Source organism: Micrasema longulum, unplaced genomic scaffold, assembly GCF_059751315.1.
Source record: "Micrasema longulum isolate JH-2025_06_02 unplaced genomic scaffold, ASM5975131v1 h1tg001441l, whole genome shotgun sequence".
Taxonomy (NCBI): Eukaryota; Metazoa; Arthropoda; class Insecta; order Trichoptera; family Brachycentridae; genus Micrasema; species Micrasema longulum.
In genome coordinates, this window is record NW_028278627.1 from 171,449 (window position 1) to 191,659 (window position 20,211).

Genomic DNA, 20,211 nt, shown 5'->3' on the forward strand with positions numbered 1-20,211 from the left:
TTAAAAACTAAGGGCTCCCTGGTCTATCCCCGAATTACAAATTACTTCGGAGAACGTACATTAAATTGAGTAATTCCAAGGTTCAATGATCTCCCACAAACCATCATTAACATCAAAGATCTTTAAATTAAAAAAAAAAGAACTGAAGAAATATTTTCTAAACACTTCAAAGTGCCTGTTAATAAATAAATTTGTATAACATGAATAAAATAATGTAAAATAAACCTGTCAGAAGAATAAAAAAAAATGTCCCACCGAAAAGTCCTTGGACTTATAGTCCTTAAAATATAGCTTGATTAGAATGACATTTGTCAGAAAAAGTGACGACTCAACTTTGTAGTAACGTCTAAGGTATTATTTATATTGACACATGAAAAATCATTCGTATCTGGCGTGTCAATTATTTTTTTTAATACAATGCTTGACACATAAATAAACATAAATATATAAAATCAGCTTTAAAACTAAAAAAAAACTAAAATAAACCTAATTATTAACGATGTTCTTACAAGGTTGCATCATTTTGCAAAAACGTTAGAGATGGGACAAATTGATCAATGTAAATTGATCGAATAAAAAAATAATTCATTTGATGTTGTTCATGAAAAAAGTATAAATGTCTTATTTTTGGTGAATAATTGTGTTAAACACACTATAATAGGCTTGTTTTTGCGTTTTTATACCAATTTTCAGAAACAGAGTTTCATGATTGCATGAAATAACTGATAAAATCGATTTGATCAGTGATCGGTAATTTCCCATCACTAATGTCATTAGTTTGACAGCTGTCATTCTAATCAAGCTATATTTTAAGGACTATAGTGGGTAACAAATTGTAATATGTATTTTAAAATATCAAATAAACGCTGCTCTGCAGCACTAAAACTGAATATATACAAAAATGATTTAAAAAACAAAACATTGTTATAAAATCCAGACGCTTTCCTCATCTACCTACCTATCTACCTATATGGATTTTTGTTTTTGACAAAAATCATCACCATCTTACTAAACGATGTGATAGACCCAGCATCCCTAATATAGAAGTCTAGGCATCTACAGGGCTTATGACCCGTCATTCACCATTCTGCATATATTTAAATCATGTATATTCCTTTAACTCTTCCATCTGTTGATGTTTGTGAAGTCAAGAGCTGAAACCTTTATTAATGCGGGTGAGATTCATCGAACTGAATTATTTCACCTACATACTAGGCAATGCCTGAAAATATTTTTATAGTACTTCTTGGACCAGGGGTGGTATTCTGAATGCAAAAGCGCACGTAGGACACATATTTTCATTAAGAGCGATCTCTTCGCATGCAATTCCGTTCAGAATACCAGCCCAGCCGAATTTATCAACAATGCTTTGAGTCTGTCCGAATTTTTGTAGACAAGGACTGGATTCAACCTTCACAAACTTTAACAGATGGAGGAGTTGAGGAATATAGGTGTTAAAAATGCACCGATAAACTTTTTTTTTTTTTCAGTTTGGCGCGATCTAGATATTGTTAATCTTTGTATAAATAAAGTGAATGTTACACAGTGCGTGAAGTGGCCAATTAAATCAACCAATGACAGGTCACAAGCCCTGTAGATGCCTAGACTTCTATATTCCCTTCTTTAAAATGTTCTTTATCTCAGTTGTAATATGCTAATATCAACTATTAGTTTGACATCGGGTGCTCAGACATCAGTGTCAATTAATATCAAATACAAACATAATATTTTATACATATCGTCGCTGTTTGGCCAAAAGTCACTAACCCTAAAATTGACAATTTTGAGTTAAATATGCCATTCGAAACGAAAAATTACATTCTTTCAACGAGGCAAACATCACTAAGATTACTTACGAATTATTTGTTTTTTTATTATGTTACTTTATATTACCACCATTAACAATTCTGATTAGTCTGTTCCACTCCAGTCTGTCCTCAGCCCGACGAACTGACTCATACAATTTTAGCCCCGTAGCCACTTTCATTTGGTCAGTCCAACTTTATGGGGTTCTACCCCGGCTTCTACCTTCAACTCGACCAGACATTATTGCCTTTTCTATATTGTCTGGCTCGCGTCTAGCAATATGTCTAAAGAAAGACAGTATCCTTCTCAAACACACCACTGATAGACGAGTTGTAATATGGAGCTCTTCCAGTATCGATGCATTCGTCCTTCTGGCTGTCCAAGGCACTCGCAGCAGCCTTCTCCAACACCACATCTCGAATGCATCGAACCTCTTCCTCTCGTAGGCACGCATTGTCCACGTTTCAGCCCCATATAGGAAAACGGAGAATACCAGGGCTTCCATCAACCGCTTTTTTGTGTTTGTTGATATACCTCGATCTCGCCAAATCTTCTCCAAACGGTTCATTGCTTCTTTGGACATTTGAATCCTGCGACCAATCTCAGGTCTGCAACTGCCGTTGTTGGAGATAACTGACTCATCAAATTTTAGCCCCGTAGCCACCTTTATTTGGTCAGTCTATCTATATGCAATTCTACCCCGGCTTCTCATACCTTCACTCGGCCAGAGATTATTGCCTTTTCTTGTGTACATGAAACCTCTAAAACACAAACATCTAATTTTTCCTCTGTCTCCAAACTTTTTGTGTCTTTCGGGTTAGTGACTTTTGCCTCAACGATGACGATATAAAAGAATAAATGAACACGAACTTGTGCCTGAACACCCGGCCAACAGGGGGCGCTGTAAAAATACAATAAAAGAAGAACAATCTATTGATACTCCCACGATGGATACTTGTCATATCTTTGTACCATAAGTGATATAGATTTAAAATTAGCAACGGTGTGCATGCATATCCATTGATTTATTCTTCAATGGCAAAAGTGACATAATTGGCGATTAGGGCCGTGCACCCCATACAGGCAATTAAACGATGCTTACTTAAGCCATTACGTAATGATAGACTGCAAATTAATGTATCTTATGGCTGTCTATAATTACACAAAACACATTCATGAAATTTAAAATAAATATACACATATTGCACATACCCACGTAGACAAGTTTACGGCCTCCGTGGTGTAGTGGTCAAGACGCTTGACTCACACACGGAAGGTTCCGGGTTCGATTCCCGGTGAGAACGCAAAAAAAAAAAAAATGATTTGTCTCAAGCCTGGGTGTTCAGTGATGTAATTCACCACTGTAATTGGGCCTCCTGGCCTGTTGTGGTGAAAAAAAAAAAGAAAAATAATTTTTAAAAATACCCCACAACATGGCTGCTAAACTGCCCAAATGTACAGAAAAATATGTCTTTATTATGCGCCGAAGCCGTATTCAACAGGAGAATTGCCCTATTAACCATTTGATCCCTGACGGTATGTGATATTGATTTGCGAGTGCGGATTATAAAGATTAACACGGATTAGATTTTAAATATTCATTACTAGAAGTTTCACACTATATAACCATATAATTTATCCAAAGGAATTCACAATATAGTTAAAACTGGCCGAAGGGCGCTGCTTTCAGGTGAGACAAAAGATCAAGAAGAAATGCAGCGAGCGATGTCCTTTCAAGTGTCATCTAGAGTGAAGTTAGGTTCGTATCAGGTTTGCCAACTGAAAAAGGCTTTCCAGTGTTGGAAACCTGATAACGTTTATTCAAGTACTTCGCTCTCCGCTACAACGGTACAAATTTGTCCAGATGTAAAATAACTCGTACATCTCTTATATGTGAATGTATTTAATGTAACTGATCACTGTCGGTACATATTTGGACATTTTTTAGTAGTTTCGGCCATTTTGAAGTAATTAGTTCAAAAAGTTACTCCCAATGATCAGTTGAACGTAGTTATTCAGAAAGCAGCCAGTCCACAATTTTGAGAAATTGAGATATTGATGTTATTGGGTGCGGTCAGGTCAATTCTATGTTCTGCTAAAAACAGCCAGACCGCTTTTATACAATAAACTGTATTAATCGCCTTCTGAAAATGGTGTCGATCACAAAAACGGCATTTCTCAATTTGCAAAAAACACCCACAGCACTAGAAAAGTCTTACGGTACTAATGTATTCAATGTTTATCATTTGTCAAACTCAAAAGCATTTCAACTGTTGCGTAGATTCGATTATTGACTATCTTCACAAAAGTGCTATTATCTCAGTTTCATTTTTCTATGGCTGGCTGCTTTCTGTATAACTACGTTCAGTTTTGCGTAAAGCTGTCACAAAAGCTGTGTAAAATTACTATTCCTTTACGAACGTCAATATTATAATAACGATAACAAGTATGTTCTTTTTTTATTTTTGTGATTTGATTACGATGCGGATTTCTCCATTATTTTTGTAAATTCATTGCATTGGCAAAATAACCACTTTTCATATTGAAATTCCCCGACGGTACAAATTTGTACCACTATTTTTTTTATATAAAAAGTTTTAATAAAAATAAGAAAAATACACGGTTTTCAAGCTATAAATAACATAATTAAAAACGAACAGTTCAAAAACTCTATTAAGTGGTTTAAGGGTGAATTCCGGCTCGCACAACTTCTGCATACAATAGTTTGTGATGTCTCTCTTATATGCCTGTATGGAGGGTACCCCTTGTCGTAGTGACGATGCGGTGATATTTGGCCTTTTCTACAAGGTGCTTGCTTAAGTTAAGATCACAATGGATAGTAAAGAAATCTGACAAGATTAGGTGCTCTGTGAATACATGATAACATTCAGTGAGAAATGTGAGTTTTGCCCTAAAATTAAACATAATCTTACGGCTATTTTGTTCAAGTATACTGACCTTCCAAAGGAGTTTATCAGAGTTTAAAATTGACATTTCGTAGCTTAAAAATATCATTACGATTATCAAATATATAACATAAGGATACTTAAGAAACAGTATAGATTGTGGTTTTAACAGAATTATACATAATTGAGACCTTTGTCGAATTAGATTTCCTTTTCTGCATATTTCATTAAATAAAACCGCGTGAAATATAAGCTAAATAAAACATAAAAACTCTCGAAGTTTTTAATAGTATTAACTTACATACTGTAAATTTCAGGTACTCTGTTATAAGTTCATTAAAAAAATATTTCATCGTGTACTTTTATTTGAGTATTTTTTTTTTAAATTTAAGAATCATATTTGTAGGGTACACGGGTAAAATGGGCGAATTGTATTTTTTCAATTTTCGAGATATTAATGGCATTTTTTCTCCTGAATGAAAACTATCAAATGGAATATTCAAAATTAAGAAAATTTACCTCCTTGTTTTACAAATTGCTGGCTGGCAAAAAATAATCAAAATGCGACGATTGCTGCTACAGGAGTTTTAAAAAAAAATGTAAAGTAGACTTTGGTTCATTTTTTCTATGATTGTATGTTTAAATATATTTTACATCAATCGAAAACATATTTTGTGTCACACAAGTAACATTTTTATTCTTCTTTTTGCTCTCCTGTAAAATTAGTTCTTTGTTAATTAGCCCGTTTTTGCCGTGTACCCGACATTTATTTTATTCAACGCATAGTTGATTATTTACTCATTATAAATACTAACCGAAATTTATATTCTGAATCAAGAAAAAATATTGAATAAGGAGCTGGCGATCAAAACGATATAATCCAAATTTTATACAACTGATATTTTTTTTGGCTTAGTTTGAAAAAACCACCGAGCTTCCTCATTGAGATAAGGACATATAGCTCCCTGCTACTAATTTAATAACAATAATTACCCCGTTTTGTTCGTCAGCTCCTCAAATAATACATCAGTCGGAATGTCTACGTACAATATTACAAAACTGCACAAATCTTACAGACATTCCTTTTCCGCGTGCAAGATAAACATTAAAACATGCAACAGGCTAAACAGATACCGAAGCGCACAAGCGATTGTTAGTTCACACCAAAAAGCAGAATACAATCTGAAAAAAAAAACAAAAGAGTAACGAAAAGGTGACAGGAGAAAAAAAACAAATGAGGTGTTTGAAACAAAAGAGTGTCGGAGAGAAAAACCAAACAAGGCAGCAAGCAAAAGGAAAATAAAAAGATTTTCATAGATGAACTCACCCGAGTAAGCCACACTTTGGAACACTGGTGGGGGCGCGGTAATGCAGAGACGGGGTATGGCGGGGTTGGGGGTACACAAAACATCTAGGTTAGCTCACAATGTTACACCGACTTACGTACATAATAATAATTATAGTATATTAAGGTAGTGATATGCGGGGCGGAACGTACACTGAGCTCATAGTAAACTAGTCACAAAAAAAAAATCCAGTCGAGGTAGCGTGAGGATGAGAGTCGATATGACGAGAGAGGAAGTACCGCAGAAATGATCCTGTGAAGTACTGTCCGTGTCCGGGCAGGCGAAGAATACAGTTCTGTGAGCGAAATGGAACCGGAATACCAGACAAGTTGTACCAACACACGCCGTCGTAAGTCTAAATTTGGATAACTTATACAGCGCCATTTTTATTTTAAGTTATTATTATTATGGATAACTTATACAGCGCCATTTTTGTAATATAATACCTCAAAGGCGCTTTACAAAAGGATTATATAAAGATATAAATTTAATTTTAACTTTTTTAATTTACGAAAAACAATGTACTTTATCACCACATGCCAAGGATTCATTCGAATGATTTAGAGAACAAATGGGTTTCAAGTTTTTTCCGAAACATAACTTCACTTTCACAGCCTCGCACCTCTGCTGGGAGAGCATTCCATGCCGTAGGGCCTGGGACTGCAAATGCGCATTCGCCAAATTTAGTGCGCTGTTTGCGTAGAGGTATAATAACTTTTCCTTTTGACATAGATGTAGCTGATCTAAGCATAAGACGTCTGTCAGCTAGTTCATCTGGAATGCAGAATTCCCTTAGATATTCCAGAGCAGAGTTGTGCAGTGACTTATACATAAGCCAACAGAGTTTGTATTCCACCCTCTGTGGAAAACGTAGCCATTGTAATTTTCCAAGTAGTGGAGTGATATGACTGAACTTAGAGATTCCAAAAATAATTCCCGCTGCGGCATTCGATACAGACTGTAGGCGAGTCATTTTATTCATTGGTAGACCTGCGTAGATACCATTACAATAATCGACTCTAAACACTACAAACGCATTTATTAATTGACGGACGGCATCCACTGGCAAATTTTTGCGTATGCATTTAGTCTGTCTCTGTTATGAATGTCCAAATGTCCCCTACCTAATAGCCCGATGCTTTACGGATCCGGGCTTGGAGGGGGAGATTTAGCAAAATGTAAACTCTCGCCTTCCACATTAGCCGGGCTCTCTATAGACCTGGGCTCGGAGAGCGAGAACTATTCACGGCGACCCGTCACAATAGATCTCCACAGGTCGCAGTGACGTCGGGAGCTTGCATAGCACTGACCCACACCACTAAGAATAAGAATGGCCAAATGTCCAAATGTTAGTCGACAGGCTAGATTTCCTCCCTGGGAAGTTATAAAGATCTAAATTTGTCGCAAATCCACGATACTAGCCACGGGATCACAGCCCGATACATATAATGAACAACAAATATAATAATAAATATTATAATTTAATGAATAACCACCAAATTAGTGTTTAAAATGTACATTTTAAAAACCTGTGTGTGTTTGAAAAAATCTACAAAATACTTGCTAGCTTCCGCAATGCACATCTCGGTACATTAAGAGGATTATTACTGCAGTTCGATGTCAACGTAAGTGTGTGTAGCCGCAATTGTATAACTGACTACGATCAGGTATACAATTTGGTTTGGTATTTACATTATGATAAAACTCTGAACAAATTCACGGCCATACTGATAAAAGCTATTTCTGCTCAGGGGCTCTATTCTGAACTCATCTGTCTTAAGAATCGTATGCGACTTACATCAACTGACGAGCGATGGCATCTTTGAACCAGCCGTGCGACTGAGGTCAATTGAAAACCATTTGACTTTATCTTGGCCGCCTCGAAACTCTCGACATTGACAATCAAATGCAAAATCGTGCCTTCAGCTGTCCTTTGTATAAAATGCTCATTTATCTTTGAGAATTTTAATCGAATGCTTTTTTTATTTTTAATGAAAAATAAATCTTTGCGTTTTTTACCCCAATATTCAAATCTTTGGGGCCATTTTCAACGAGTTGTAAACAACTCACTATTTGAAAATGGGAATCAAGTAGAGTTAGGTTCGAACCTCGGACCTCTGATACTAGGTCTGCAACACTAGTCACGGGACCACATGGGCGGATTCGTGTACTCTTAATTTTCATTTTTAGGATTTTTACGTTTGTCGCAGGAGGCAAAACTAGCAGTTCGCAATGGAGTTCCGGTGCCGACCATAATGTATGAGAGTGAAGTACGGAATTGGAAAAATAGTGATGCACGTGGGTTGAATGCTGTCGAAATGCGATCCCTCAGGCGAATATGTGGTAAAACGATGTACGATGGGTAAAAATAAATGTCGAAATCCGTGCACCACACAAGGCTGAGGCGAGCATTATCGACAAAATCAAGAAAGCGGCGCTGCGTCGATTTGGACATGTAGAGCGAATGGACAGCGAAAGATTGGCTAAAAGGATCCACAGTATGAATGTTGATGGATGCAGAAAACCAGGAAGACCGAGAAAGACATGGCACGATCAAATCCAACAAATACTTTTAATGTAGAGGAAGCGAGGTCTGTATGCGGAGACAGAGTGATATGGCGTTTTATCCTCTCTCTTCTCTGCCTACGCCTACAAATAAACCGCGTGACGGTTTGTTGTCGATGTTGTTGCACCTTAGAGTAGCGACCGAGTCGAAAATACTCATTCAGATTCTGGTTCTTTTTCACTCGCAGAACTGAATTCTTTACTCTACCTGTAGTAGTCGATATAATATCCCGTAGAATCACAAATCATGATTAATGGTCAAAATAAATAATTAAACATAAATATTTGGTACCTATTCTAAAAGATTACTCCAGTAAAAGAAAAACCCAATATTAATTTCACTTAAAATCTACACATATGAAATGATAAAAAATGGAATTTGTACATGCTTAAAATATAACATAATTTATTATGAGCTCAGTATTAAATTACAATTAATGGAAATGACACCAATAAACCATAAACGATAAATGAATTAAGTAAATATAACATTTTCTTGTTTTCTTAATAATTGTTGCTTAGAAAATGCCCAGAACATACACAGAGACGGACCGGACCTACAATACGTTAAAAAAAAAACAGACACTTTGTTACAAAGGGGAGAATTAAATGCTCGTATTAATTTACAAACATGTATATTCCCGTCCTTTTTCCAGTAAGCGACGGGGCGCTAGATCTTGTTAGATCCGGCGCAGAGCATACAAATTGAAAAATAATATTTTGAGTTTGTTGTAATGTTAACATAATTTGTCTTAATTTGTTGCAGCTACTACTTTTTCATTCCCTTTCTACACCAAATGGTGCATAGGGCACTGCATTGGTACTCCAATGGCAGCGTATCTTGATCATTTTTCTTTTACGAAGATAAGAGGATCAGTCTTATAAAATAATTAATTCTTCAGGGATTATAAAATATTTGAGCGTAAAAAGACTTTATTAAATAAATATTTTACATCAACCATGTCGGGAATTGAACCCGAGACCTCTTGCGTGGCAGGCAAACGCACTGACCACTACACCATGAGGCCGACATTTGCTGCGACAGAGAGAGAAAACATTTGTGAGAAGGGAATATGGAAGTCTAGGCATTTATATTTACCTGTCATTGGCAGGTTTAAGTTGCCACTTTACACACTGTGTAACATTTACCATTCTGCCCATGTTTAAACATCCACATTTCCTCAACTCTTCCATCTGTTGACTTTTATATAAATTTATATTCAATAACTCCCTAGGGAGGAAATCCAGCCTGTCTGCAAATATTGTTGAACATAATTTGTATCGGTTTTTTTTCTCAATATTTTCTGTTCTACAAAATATTGTGCTTGCTTTTACGTTACATTTATTATTTTATTTGATTACAAGCCTTCAAAATGGTATGTGGTGTGCCATATAATAAACAGTGCGGAATTAATGGCAAAATTTTTAGTAAAAAAATTAGTTCGTAAAAGAAGAATAATCTTCATCGTTGAAGGTTAAATTAAATGTACTGGAGAGCAGTGTCTAAGCAACGATATACCTTCACCAATATTATTAATTAGACTAAAATATGTTAATTTTAATACACCTTACATTTGATTATTTTTTAAATGACAGTAAAATAATAAAATACTTAGAAATGCCTCGGTATCAAAATCCAAAACAAAGTGATCCCTTTAATAACTTTATTTGTCTAAAACCAATGGGACAGAAAAGTTGAGTATTCTTCATTGAGTTCCAAATGATGAAACCAAATATTGTTACAGAATAAAAATGTGCACTAAAACCTTAAGAAAATTGATCAATTTCTAGTTTTATTAAATTTACTTACTTAAGATAATATTTTTATTTTTATAAATGTTTTCGACTCTGCATAATGTTTACCAGTCTGAAGATGCCGGTTAGAAGATGAAAGCGCTAATTGGTCAAATAATTAAGTGGAAGTGGTGTACTAAGTATTTTAATTCATAACTTATTGAAATCTATAACCTAATTCAACTGTCCATTAAAACAATTAGGAACGAGGAAATGTTCAAAAAGGCGATAAAAAAATGGATATTGGAGCTGGGTAGAAGTAAAATGGATTGTCTCATTCGCCCAAACCAATATTGAATCAACTGCTCCACAAGTGTATAGCTTATGTTATGTTTTTGTTGTTTTATTGTGCGTTTTATAATATAAATAATAAATGTATACATAAATTAAATATGAACATAAATACGTAGTGTTTAAAACTGACTGAATATTTTGTTAATTATTTCTGTATAGACAGACGCCGTGGCGCAGTTGGTTAGACGGCCAACTGTGAAACTGGCGTTGCGGGTTTGATTCCCGCCAGTTGCAAGAAAAATATTCAAGAAAGATTTTTTTCTCAATTAGTCTGGGTGTTGTGGTGTATTTTTGTGTATTTTTCATTACCTCCTTCCATATCCGCTCTATCCCACCTGCTGACAAGCCTCAAAATAGAGGCTTAGCGGGTTAAAAATAAATAAATATATATATTAAGACTTCTTTGTATATTCTCACATGTAAAAATATTTTTTAAATTATATTCTTAAGTGTCCACGGCACGGGTAACCCCAGTGAGGTCACATTATTTTTATTATTAATAATTGTTTATAATGAAAAAAATGGGTAAATAAATAAATATGGCAATAATTCTTTTATTTTGTTAACAATGATGTTTAAATAGTGCTTTATTTATTTAGGTTTTTTATTGTTTACTTTTTAGCAGGAACACTCGACAAATTATCTACTTTGCTCAATGTTTATTTTTTGTAATCTTATTTATATAATTTTAAATTGCTAGAATTCCACTCCACAAGACGATTGGTAATCTAACTTCAATATGTAAATTTTATCAACTATCAAATACCTACATTTTGTAAATGGGGTCTAAAATTTTCACTGTCCATGCGCTCAGTAGCTCTTGTTATAATCTAACTCTTATTTTTAAAAAAGAGTTTTTTTTATATTTATTTTAATGTCTTTCAAACACTAAAATTCATTGTCAAATTCAAACATAATGTAAACGGGAGCTAGATTCCTAACCTAAAATAATTTACCTCGAGAGATTTCTAACTCTCCCAAAAATATATTACGAATTAAGTTGAAAGAGTGGCTCCTAAAATTCAAAAGATGTCAGTTTGAAGAGGTCCTAAAAATTTTATGCTGTCTTTAAGAATCAAAATTTTTATTGTGTTATTTACTGTTCTTCTCTAATTCTCCTTGAAATCTAACATTACAAATTTAGATTGTTAGCAGCAGTCTGAATAGTTTAGTTTATTGTGTCTTTAATTAGATTTTTTTTTATATATTTGATTTTTTAATTTTTTAATTTTTATTATTATATATTAGTGGCTTCAGAACAGGTTTTTTTGTACCTGGTGAAGTAACTAGAATTATTTCTTTGCAATTTTATGCAAGCATTTAATTTAATTTTTTGAATTATGTAAACACGAAACCGGCACTGAAATTGAACATAAAATACGAATCTTATTTATATTCCTAAATTTAAAATAACCAGTAACTGATTGAATCGCCTCTATGGCATTTCCAGGACAGGTATTTTTTAAATAGAAAATAAACACAAGGTGAAATCTTACTTTGAATCAATTTGCTGTCAATATTACAGTAATGTATCGAAGGAAAGTGTACCTATGACGATTTCCAGAAGACTAAATGTGTCAGGTCAATACCTCCTCTACTAAGGCCCAGCCACTGACAGCGCCTCTAGTGGCAGAATTTTCTTAAAGAGATAACGTAAACCAAACTATCATATCTTAGAAAACATATTTTAGAGGTGAAACTGCTGCTCGCTTCTGTTTTTTGCTTTAAAAGTGATAAATTGCTCTAAAAATAACTGTTAATCAGTATAAAAACTATTCCACAGTACATAAGGAAGGTTTTCATGTATAAATAAGTTTAATAAACGTTGCGTTCTCAAGTGAAAAGAGAATTATAAATCTAGTTTAAAATGTCACGCTTTCATGTTTCCTAATGACTAGATTTTACATTTAAAATGGCTCTAAGCCAAAAACATTAATTTTAAAATCATCTTTGCACGATGGACATTCACTACACTCTGTTCTATTTGTTTGTGATTGATGATGTAAAAATAATACTCAAAACAGAATAAAAAATATGTTTGTAAACGTCAACATTTTCAGACTCTCGAGACAGCCATTTTGTTTCCAGCGGCCAGGCCTCAAGTCTAGTTGGTGATGGATAGGCCCTCATTGGATATTGCAGATTGAAAAACTGCCAAAACTCACGAAAGACACGTGGGAAATCTATTCCTGATATGATATTTTAAAGTTACGTTTTGCCTCACCTCCAATTAGTGTATTTTTAACTCGGAAACACGTATTAATATCTTTAAGATGTGTTTTGGTAGATATAACTGTTTCCTGTAGGATACAAGGTTAATTTTTTATTATGTATGAAACTGAATGATAAAAATATGTTCATTTTAATAAATTTAATTATGATATACGAGGTGTGTTCAGAAAATAATGGGAATTTTTAAATTTCGTGGGTTCAGAGAGTCCGATTGTCAAAATTGTTTATGTTGGTATACATGCCTGTGAAGTACGCTAAAATTTTCAGCTGAATTCATTGTTTACTTTGTCGGTGGTTTAGAGAAGGGAACATGGAAGTCTAGGCATTTACAGGGCTTATAACCTGTCATTGGCGGGTTTAAGTGACCATTTAATCCTAACATCGCTAATTATAATAATTTGTTTCTTTGTGCAACTTATTGTGTTCACTTTGACAAAAATGGAATAATCATTTAACCAATCCTTTTTTGTAAAACTGGGCATAATTTACGTTTAATATTTAAGAAAGGATCATTAAAAATCTTAACCAACCATCTGGAAAAATTAGTTTGGCAGCGTAAACTTTTAAAATATTATAAATTATGTTCTGATTATATTTTTATGTTTGGTAAAAAAATATATTTAAAATGCATTGAAATCAACTTTTTTGTCCCAATCGTAACGGGTGTTTTTTTGTCGTGATACAACTTTCGGTTGGTAATACTTTCTCTTGTCAAACTAACGATGACAGATTTTTTTCTATTCGAGCTCTGCAACAATATTCAGATTAATAATGGAACGCCTTACTCAAACAATGCTCGCAAATTGTAGAAATTTATTTTTAAATCAGTGTTCAATTCGCCAAACGTACAGAGCGCTCAGTGAAACCATGAATTTACTGCGTGATGAGTTTGTCGACACCATTATTTCCAGAAATGGTCCAGTCAATTGACGCTATTGGATTATTTACGGCAGGGTTTCCCGAAGCTTTTCAGCGGCGGAACTTTGCAGATTTTTTAGGTCTAGTAATTCGCAATAGTAAATTTTGTTTTATAAAAAAAATGTTATTAAAACATTCATTATTGTTTAGTTATAACAATAAACAAAAAAATATGAGCGAATTAAACTCTGGATGACTCGGATGATTTTGAGTTCTTAAATCGCGAATCTATTGGATATCGGGCAATTGGTGAGTTGAATTCTTACATATCCCCATAATTCCTATAATCCAAGCTAATTACACTCACTTGAGATTTGTAACAACATGTTTGTATTTTAAATCAATTATTTTTTGTACATATCACACTAAACTAAAATTGTAAAATGTCTTCCTCGGCACAAGTTTTCCCAGTGAGGAATACATTGTTAATTCAATTGTATAATGAATTCTGGTGAAGTATTAGAACAATGATGGGTGTGCAAAAAATGTGACTAATACCTCTCGGAGCATAGGAAGCCAATATAAAACAGACCATTTTGAAAACAACGCGAGATTTTTTGGATAAAGTGGGCAAAAATTGGAACGAAGAAATATTCGCTACTTTTATTTCAATTCAAAGTTGTATCACGCTTAAAAACACCCATTGTTGTATTTTTTATTGTATAAATAAGTGTGAAAAGTAATAGGTTAAATAAACGGCGCCCGGTTTCAGAACCACAACCTGTTTGTTACAATGTTAGCGCTTCACATAATGATTACAACATTATATTATATTTATCAAACAAAATACGGGTTGGGAGCATTCACACGAAGATGTGATAAACATACATGACAAATAACCGGGAAGACTGAAGATTATCCAAAATAAAATTGTATCATTCGTATAACTCGAATCGGGGTTGAACAAATATAGGATAATCTCGGCAGTTAAACAACGGACTGAATATGTACAACGACCTTTCGCACAGGCTGAAGTCAACAACCACACAGAGATTCAAGACTAAAGTGAGACACATTTTGAAACGCACATCACTCTGTCAAAGCGTACAGACCTCGCTTCCTCTACAATGCGCGCCGATTATTTCAACCATTGACATGTCCATCTTCAAGTATATGTTGGATTTGGTTACGCCGTGTCTTTCTCGGTCTTGCTCGTTTTCTGCATTCATCAAAGTTCGCATCATCAATACTTTTAGCCGTTCTTTCATCATGCATGTCTACATGTCCAGACCGATGCAGAATTCCTTTCTCGATGATGCTTATCTCAGACTTACATAATGTCTGTGCACCTATCGTACGTAGTTTTACCACACAATCGCCTGAGAAATCGCATTTTGACAGCATTCAGTGTATCTTCCTGATATCACATATTTATTTATTTATTTTTGCACCACAACAGGCCAAGAGACCCAATTACAGTGGTGAATTACATCACAGAACACCCAGGGTTGAGAAAAATTACATTTTAATTTTTGTGTTCTCACCGGGAATCGAACTCGGAACCTTCCGTGCGCGAGTCAAGTGTCTTGACCACTGCACCACGGAGGCCAACAACTTTCCTCATCCTTCATTACCATTAATTCTCGCCATATATAGCTATTTTATAACAACACTTATTCTTTTCTCACTTGAAATTCTTTTTTTTTTTTTTGTCACATTTAATGTTTATATCTTTTGCATAATTTATGAAAACTTAATGGTCTTTTTATGTTAAAAAATTGTTTTTAATACTTATTATGTATGATTGTATGTTTTCCGAATAAAATAAAATAAAATAAAAAATAAAAATAATTATTTCTTCATCCATTCGTTCCACGTGACCAAACTGTCTTAGGGACTTTTCATAATCTTATAATTATACCTGTCCTTGATTTGCACTAATAAATAAATAAATGGTCTAATCTCATAATTCATATCCCTGACATATACAGATTTCCCATATATTCGTCTAATAGATTTAATTTCAAACGCTTTCACTCTGCTTTCATCCATTCTTTGCTAGTTCCATATTTCGCTTTCGAACATAAGCATCAGGACTCCGTTGTGCACTACCAGTCTAGATTCGATGGACATATTTATAGACCATTATAATTTGTTAATATAAAGACTCAACAAAACTATTTTTAGCATAATCTTCAATCTTCAATCAGTGAGGGGTCTGATTTTATAATACAGAAATGAGATGAGGATGATGACAATATATTAAAGAGGCGAAACATACTGTGTTTTTTCTTCAGAGGGAGGGGAGGGGGTTGGCCTGACATGGATTGGTCCATGAGAGTGTGAGGACGTTGCATGAAGCCGTCGGCATGCAAAGAACACGACCCGTGGTCTCTGAAAAAAAAAAATTATGCACTTTATTCAGTTACCAGAATAGACAAATTTATCAACAATTAGTGTTGATTTTTTTCAATACCAAAGGCGGCTCTTTATGTGCATAAATACAGTGCATTGCCAAATATGAAGATAAATACAGTCGAACTCGGTTATAACGATCACGGAAATAGCGAGATCTTGGATGTAACGAGGAAACATTAGTTGAAATTTTATAGTTCATGGTTTTCTGCATACAATTATTCATTGTTATAATGAGCTACTTTTTGGACATACCGAACAAAAATATTGTCAAAAATTATACAAAAAATCTTCAGTTGTTAAGAACATCATTCTCGAAATAAGAATCTAAGTAATAAATCTAAACGGTCGGCTAACGTAAAGGATAAATACCGCCAGGCGTTGGGATCGAATTATGTTTATAATAGCTATGTAAGCGTCTAAGTACCTAATTGGATTTTTCGCCGACAATATTGAAAAATGAACACACATGGTTTTTAAAAAATCCAAGCTTTGTGAACTTAGTAAGTGCCGGTTTGGCACATTGTTACAATTTACAGCTGTTTTTGTAGTTTATGAATGACATGCTTGTTTCGGGGGTTTTTACGGGGATTTTTTAGATTTTTTTATGTTCTAGGCTTATTTCAATACACAATTCTACTGTAGTAGCATTTTATTTTTATCAAACAAAGAAAACATAGATAAACTAACTGTATTACAAAATAAAGCCTTTAGAATCATTTTGAAAAAAAACAGATATACGAGGGTAAAGTCGATGGTAAATGAATTGAAATTATTAACATATAAACAAAGAATATTTTACAATACAATGATATTTGTTCATAAAATTATAAACTCTAATAAAAAAACAGAATTTTGGAAAAAAATTGATCGGAACCAGCATGAACACGATCACAATACCAGAGAAAAGAACAAAATTAGACTTCCATTTAGGAAAAAGGCAAAGTCACAAAATTCAATTTTATTTAAAGCAATTAAAAAGTATTACGAAATGGAAAAAAATATTTATGAAGAAAAAAACATATCAAAATTTAAAATAATGGTCAAGACATATGTGATAAACAATTTATAAATTAAATATATTTTCAATGTTATTATTAGAACACACATAACGATATGTGTGCCCTACTTTAAGATTTAAATAAAAAATAAAAAAAATAAACATTACAAGTGGGCGATATCAAATGATTTCTAGACCAGATCAGTTAAAACCTAACCCCTGTAAACAAAATCTGTGAATTCGGATTAAATGTTCGGATTAAATGTACACATATGTATTTGCTTGTTTACTTAGTGACAATGTGCAATAGCGATTGTATAAAAAAAACCTTTCTCTGGTATAACGAGTAACGCTTATAACGAGCAAATTCAAGTGGTCCCGTCTTCCTCGTAATAACCAAGTTTGACTGTAAATATTTTTTTGTAAAAATACAAAATACAAGGGATTTATCATTATTTTTGCACAACTAAAGGCTTTGAGAGGCCCAATATGGAAATATAAAGTTTTTTTTTACAATTTTTAATTAATAAGTGTCTACGAAGTACTCTCGAGTGAAAATATATTTTTTATGACTTATTTGTAGAAAAAAAAAAAAAAAATTTAATTTTAAATTCCTGCAAAAACAGGGCATATGTCACAATTCAATTAAATTTTGAACTTTGTTAGTGACCGTTTAAATTTAAACAGAACATCGTCACAAATCATGACATCAAAATTATCAAGGTCAAACATGTCGTGTTTTTGTGGAGTCATATTTTTTAATAATTTTAAAAGTTATGTATGAAAACATGTCTCCACAATATCTATATTGATTTTGAAAATATAGTGAACTTTTCTAAATCTATTTCACACATTTTTATCAGTTTTCGTAGTATGTGATATTTTCTTATTACAGCACATTTGTAACACAATTGGGGCTCACAGTCTTGACACAAATTGGAGACTCGAAATTTTGAGAATTTTCCAGACTTCGAGACTATTTGATACTAATAATGAATCGGGTTGTAGTACCGTGGCTAGTGTCTCAAACTCACAGCTCAAAAGTCCCTGGTTCGAATCCCACTCTACCCCAACTTGATTCACATTTTCTTACATTTGCAGTTATTTACAGGTCGTTGAAAATGGTCCTCAAAATAAAATATTTGGATAAATCATATGCAAATATTTCTTTAAAAAAAAAGTAAAAAGATTATTTTAGTAAAAAAAAGTGCATGTAGAAAATAAATCACATCATAGCATACTGTTCAACTTTTTTTTTAAATGAATACAAAACATAGCAATCAACTATTCTTTTATCTCCCAACACACATATTTATGTAGATCACAATAAGATAAGAAATTTAATAAATGGTCCTTAATTATTTTTTTATTTATTTAACTAATTGCCAAATGGCAATTTCTTCCAACCATCCGAAAAAATAAAGTTTAATTTTTATAATTCAAGTTACAAAACATATTTAATAGAAAATAAAAACAAAAAAGCTTAAAATATATAAAAGTGGATTTGTACATAAATTACCTTAAATCAATACTATTACTCAATGAGAAAAAGGAAAAAAGAGGAAAGGGGGAGAGATTGAGAAAGAGAAAGGAGATGTTTCTTCAGAAATTATTTAAACAGAGATACTGTAGTAACATCTTTGATGCTGGATGGGAGATGATTCCACAGTCGAACCGCATGGACACTAAATGAGTTAGAGAAAAAAGAGGGATTGTGAATGGGTATTAAGAGAGTGCTTTGAGAATCAGAACGGAGAGGTAGAAAGATTTATTTCTGGGTACCAGGATGATTGAAACAATTTCTTCTCTTTAAAATCTCTTTAATATTATTGGGATGTTTGTAAATCTCTATCGCTTCTTTTACTAATTTAGTCTAGTGACACTTGAGTCTTCTCAAGATTACCAGCTCGAAAAAAAACTTATTCCCTTAATTAGTGTATATTTTATATAGCACTCACCTGTATTCAATAGTTTGGTCGTCCATGGTAGAATTCAGCGAACACAGTCCCGACTCGTTCAAACTATCGCACTGCGACCCGGCTTTAAACTTTCTCGTCTTGACCGGCAGAGCGGGCGGTACTAGCGACGTACCGTCCGCAACATCGTCTCCATTTTCAACCGTCAAATTGGACTGAGTAGAAAGCATGTTTTTCATACTAGACAAATTCCCGCCGATCATGAGGGTCTGCGAGACGTTTCGTTGCGTCTTCGTCACGCTCTGGAGAGAAGAGACATCGAGCTTGAGAGATTCTATCCGTTGCTCGGCTTCTTTGATCGTGGAAGACTGGCTGAACGCCTGGTTCAATTTCCCGTTGGCGCTGATCATCTTCGACGAGTTTTCGAAGAAGTTCGACGTCGACACTTGTTTCATCGACTGCTGTACGACATTCGCCATCGATGTCACTGCGAGCGTTTTGCCCGTGGGCGAGGGGAGTTTGAAGGATTCGTCGAAGTCGGACATTATCGACAGCGGCATGTCTCCCGGGGTCGGGGTGGAGTCTATAAACGCCAGAGACGTCTTTTGGTGCTGGGCAGTCGTGCTGTTGAAACTGGAGTATGATATTTCGGAACATCGCGCATTGCCCATCGATACAAAGCCCGATTCGTTAGAAAACCTAAAATAAAATATAAAAAAGCATTTATTTATTTTACATCATTCATTTTATTTTTTTAACTATCTTAAACACTAACAGTTCGGAGCTGATTTGTGTACGCATATTGTCATAATTTACAAATTAGCAGTGACCGGACGAAACAATATTTTCAGTCAAATACTGAAACTTATTTAAGTAAGTTAAAAGTCAACAATGTTTGAATATGTCCAAATGCTTGCAGACTGGCTGGATTTCCTCCCTGCGGAGCTATTGTGTACATGTCTGCTATTTATGTTTTATGTTTATATCAACACAGTGTTATCTATTATATTATATTTATTTATTATGTATTAGAACATAATATAAAAATAATGTAAATGAATGCCTCGACCCGGGTTATG

At 33.9% G+C, this 20,211-nt stretch overlaps 1 protein-coding gene and 1 long non-coding RNA gene across 2 annotated transcripts in view; one reads left to right on the top strand and one right to left on the bottom strand.

Annotated features, from left to right (window-relative positions):
- The window catches only part of LOC148275370 (guanine nucleotide-releasing factor 2-like), a 217,967-nt gene that overhangs the window by 16,768 nt on the left and 180,988 nt on the right, over positions 1–20,211 (bottom strand). Inside the window, exons 12-14 of the mRNA XM_088235791.1 lie at positions 19,175–19,831; positions 16,083–16,195; positions 6,040–6,063 (exon numbers count right to left, since the gene is read on the bottom strand). Coding sequence (XP_088091917.1) covers positions 6,040–6,063; positions 16,083–16,195; positions 19,175–19,831 — 794 coding nt within the window. The remainder of the gene's footprint in view (positions 1–6,039; positions 6,064–16,082; positions 16,196–19,174; positions 19,832–20,211) is intronic.
- Positions 11,906–13,995, top strand: LOC148275371 (uncharacterized). The gene is made up of 2 exons (XR_015824046.1): positions 11,906–13,549; positions 13,866–13,995. It is a non-coding gene; the product is annotated as an uncharacterized LOC148275371 (long non-coding RNA).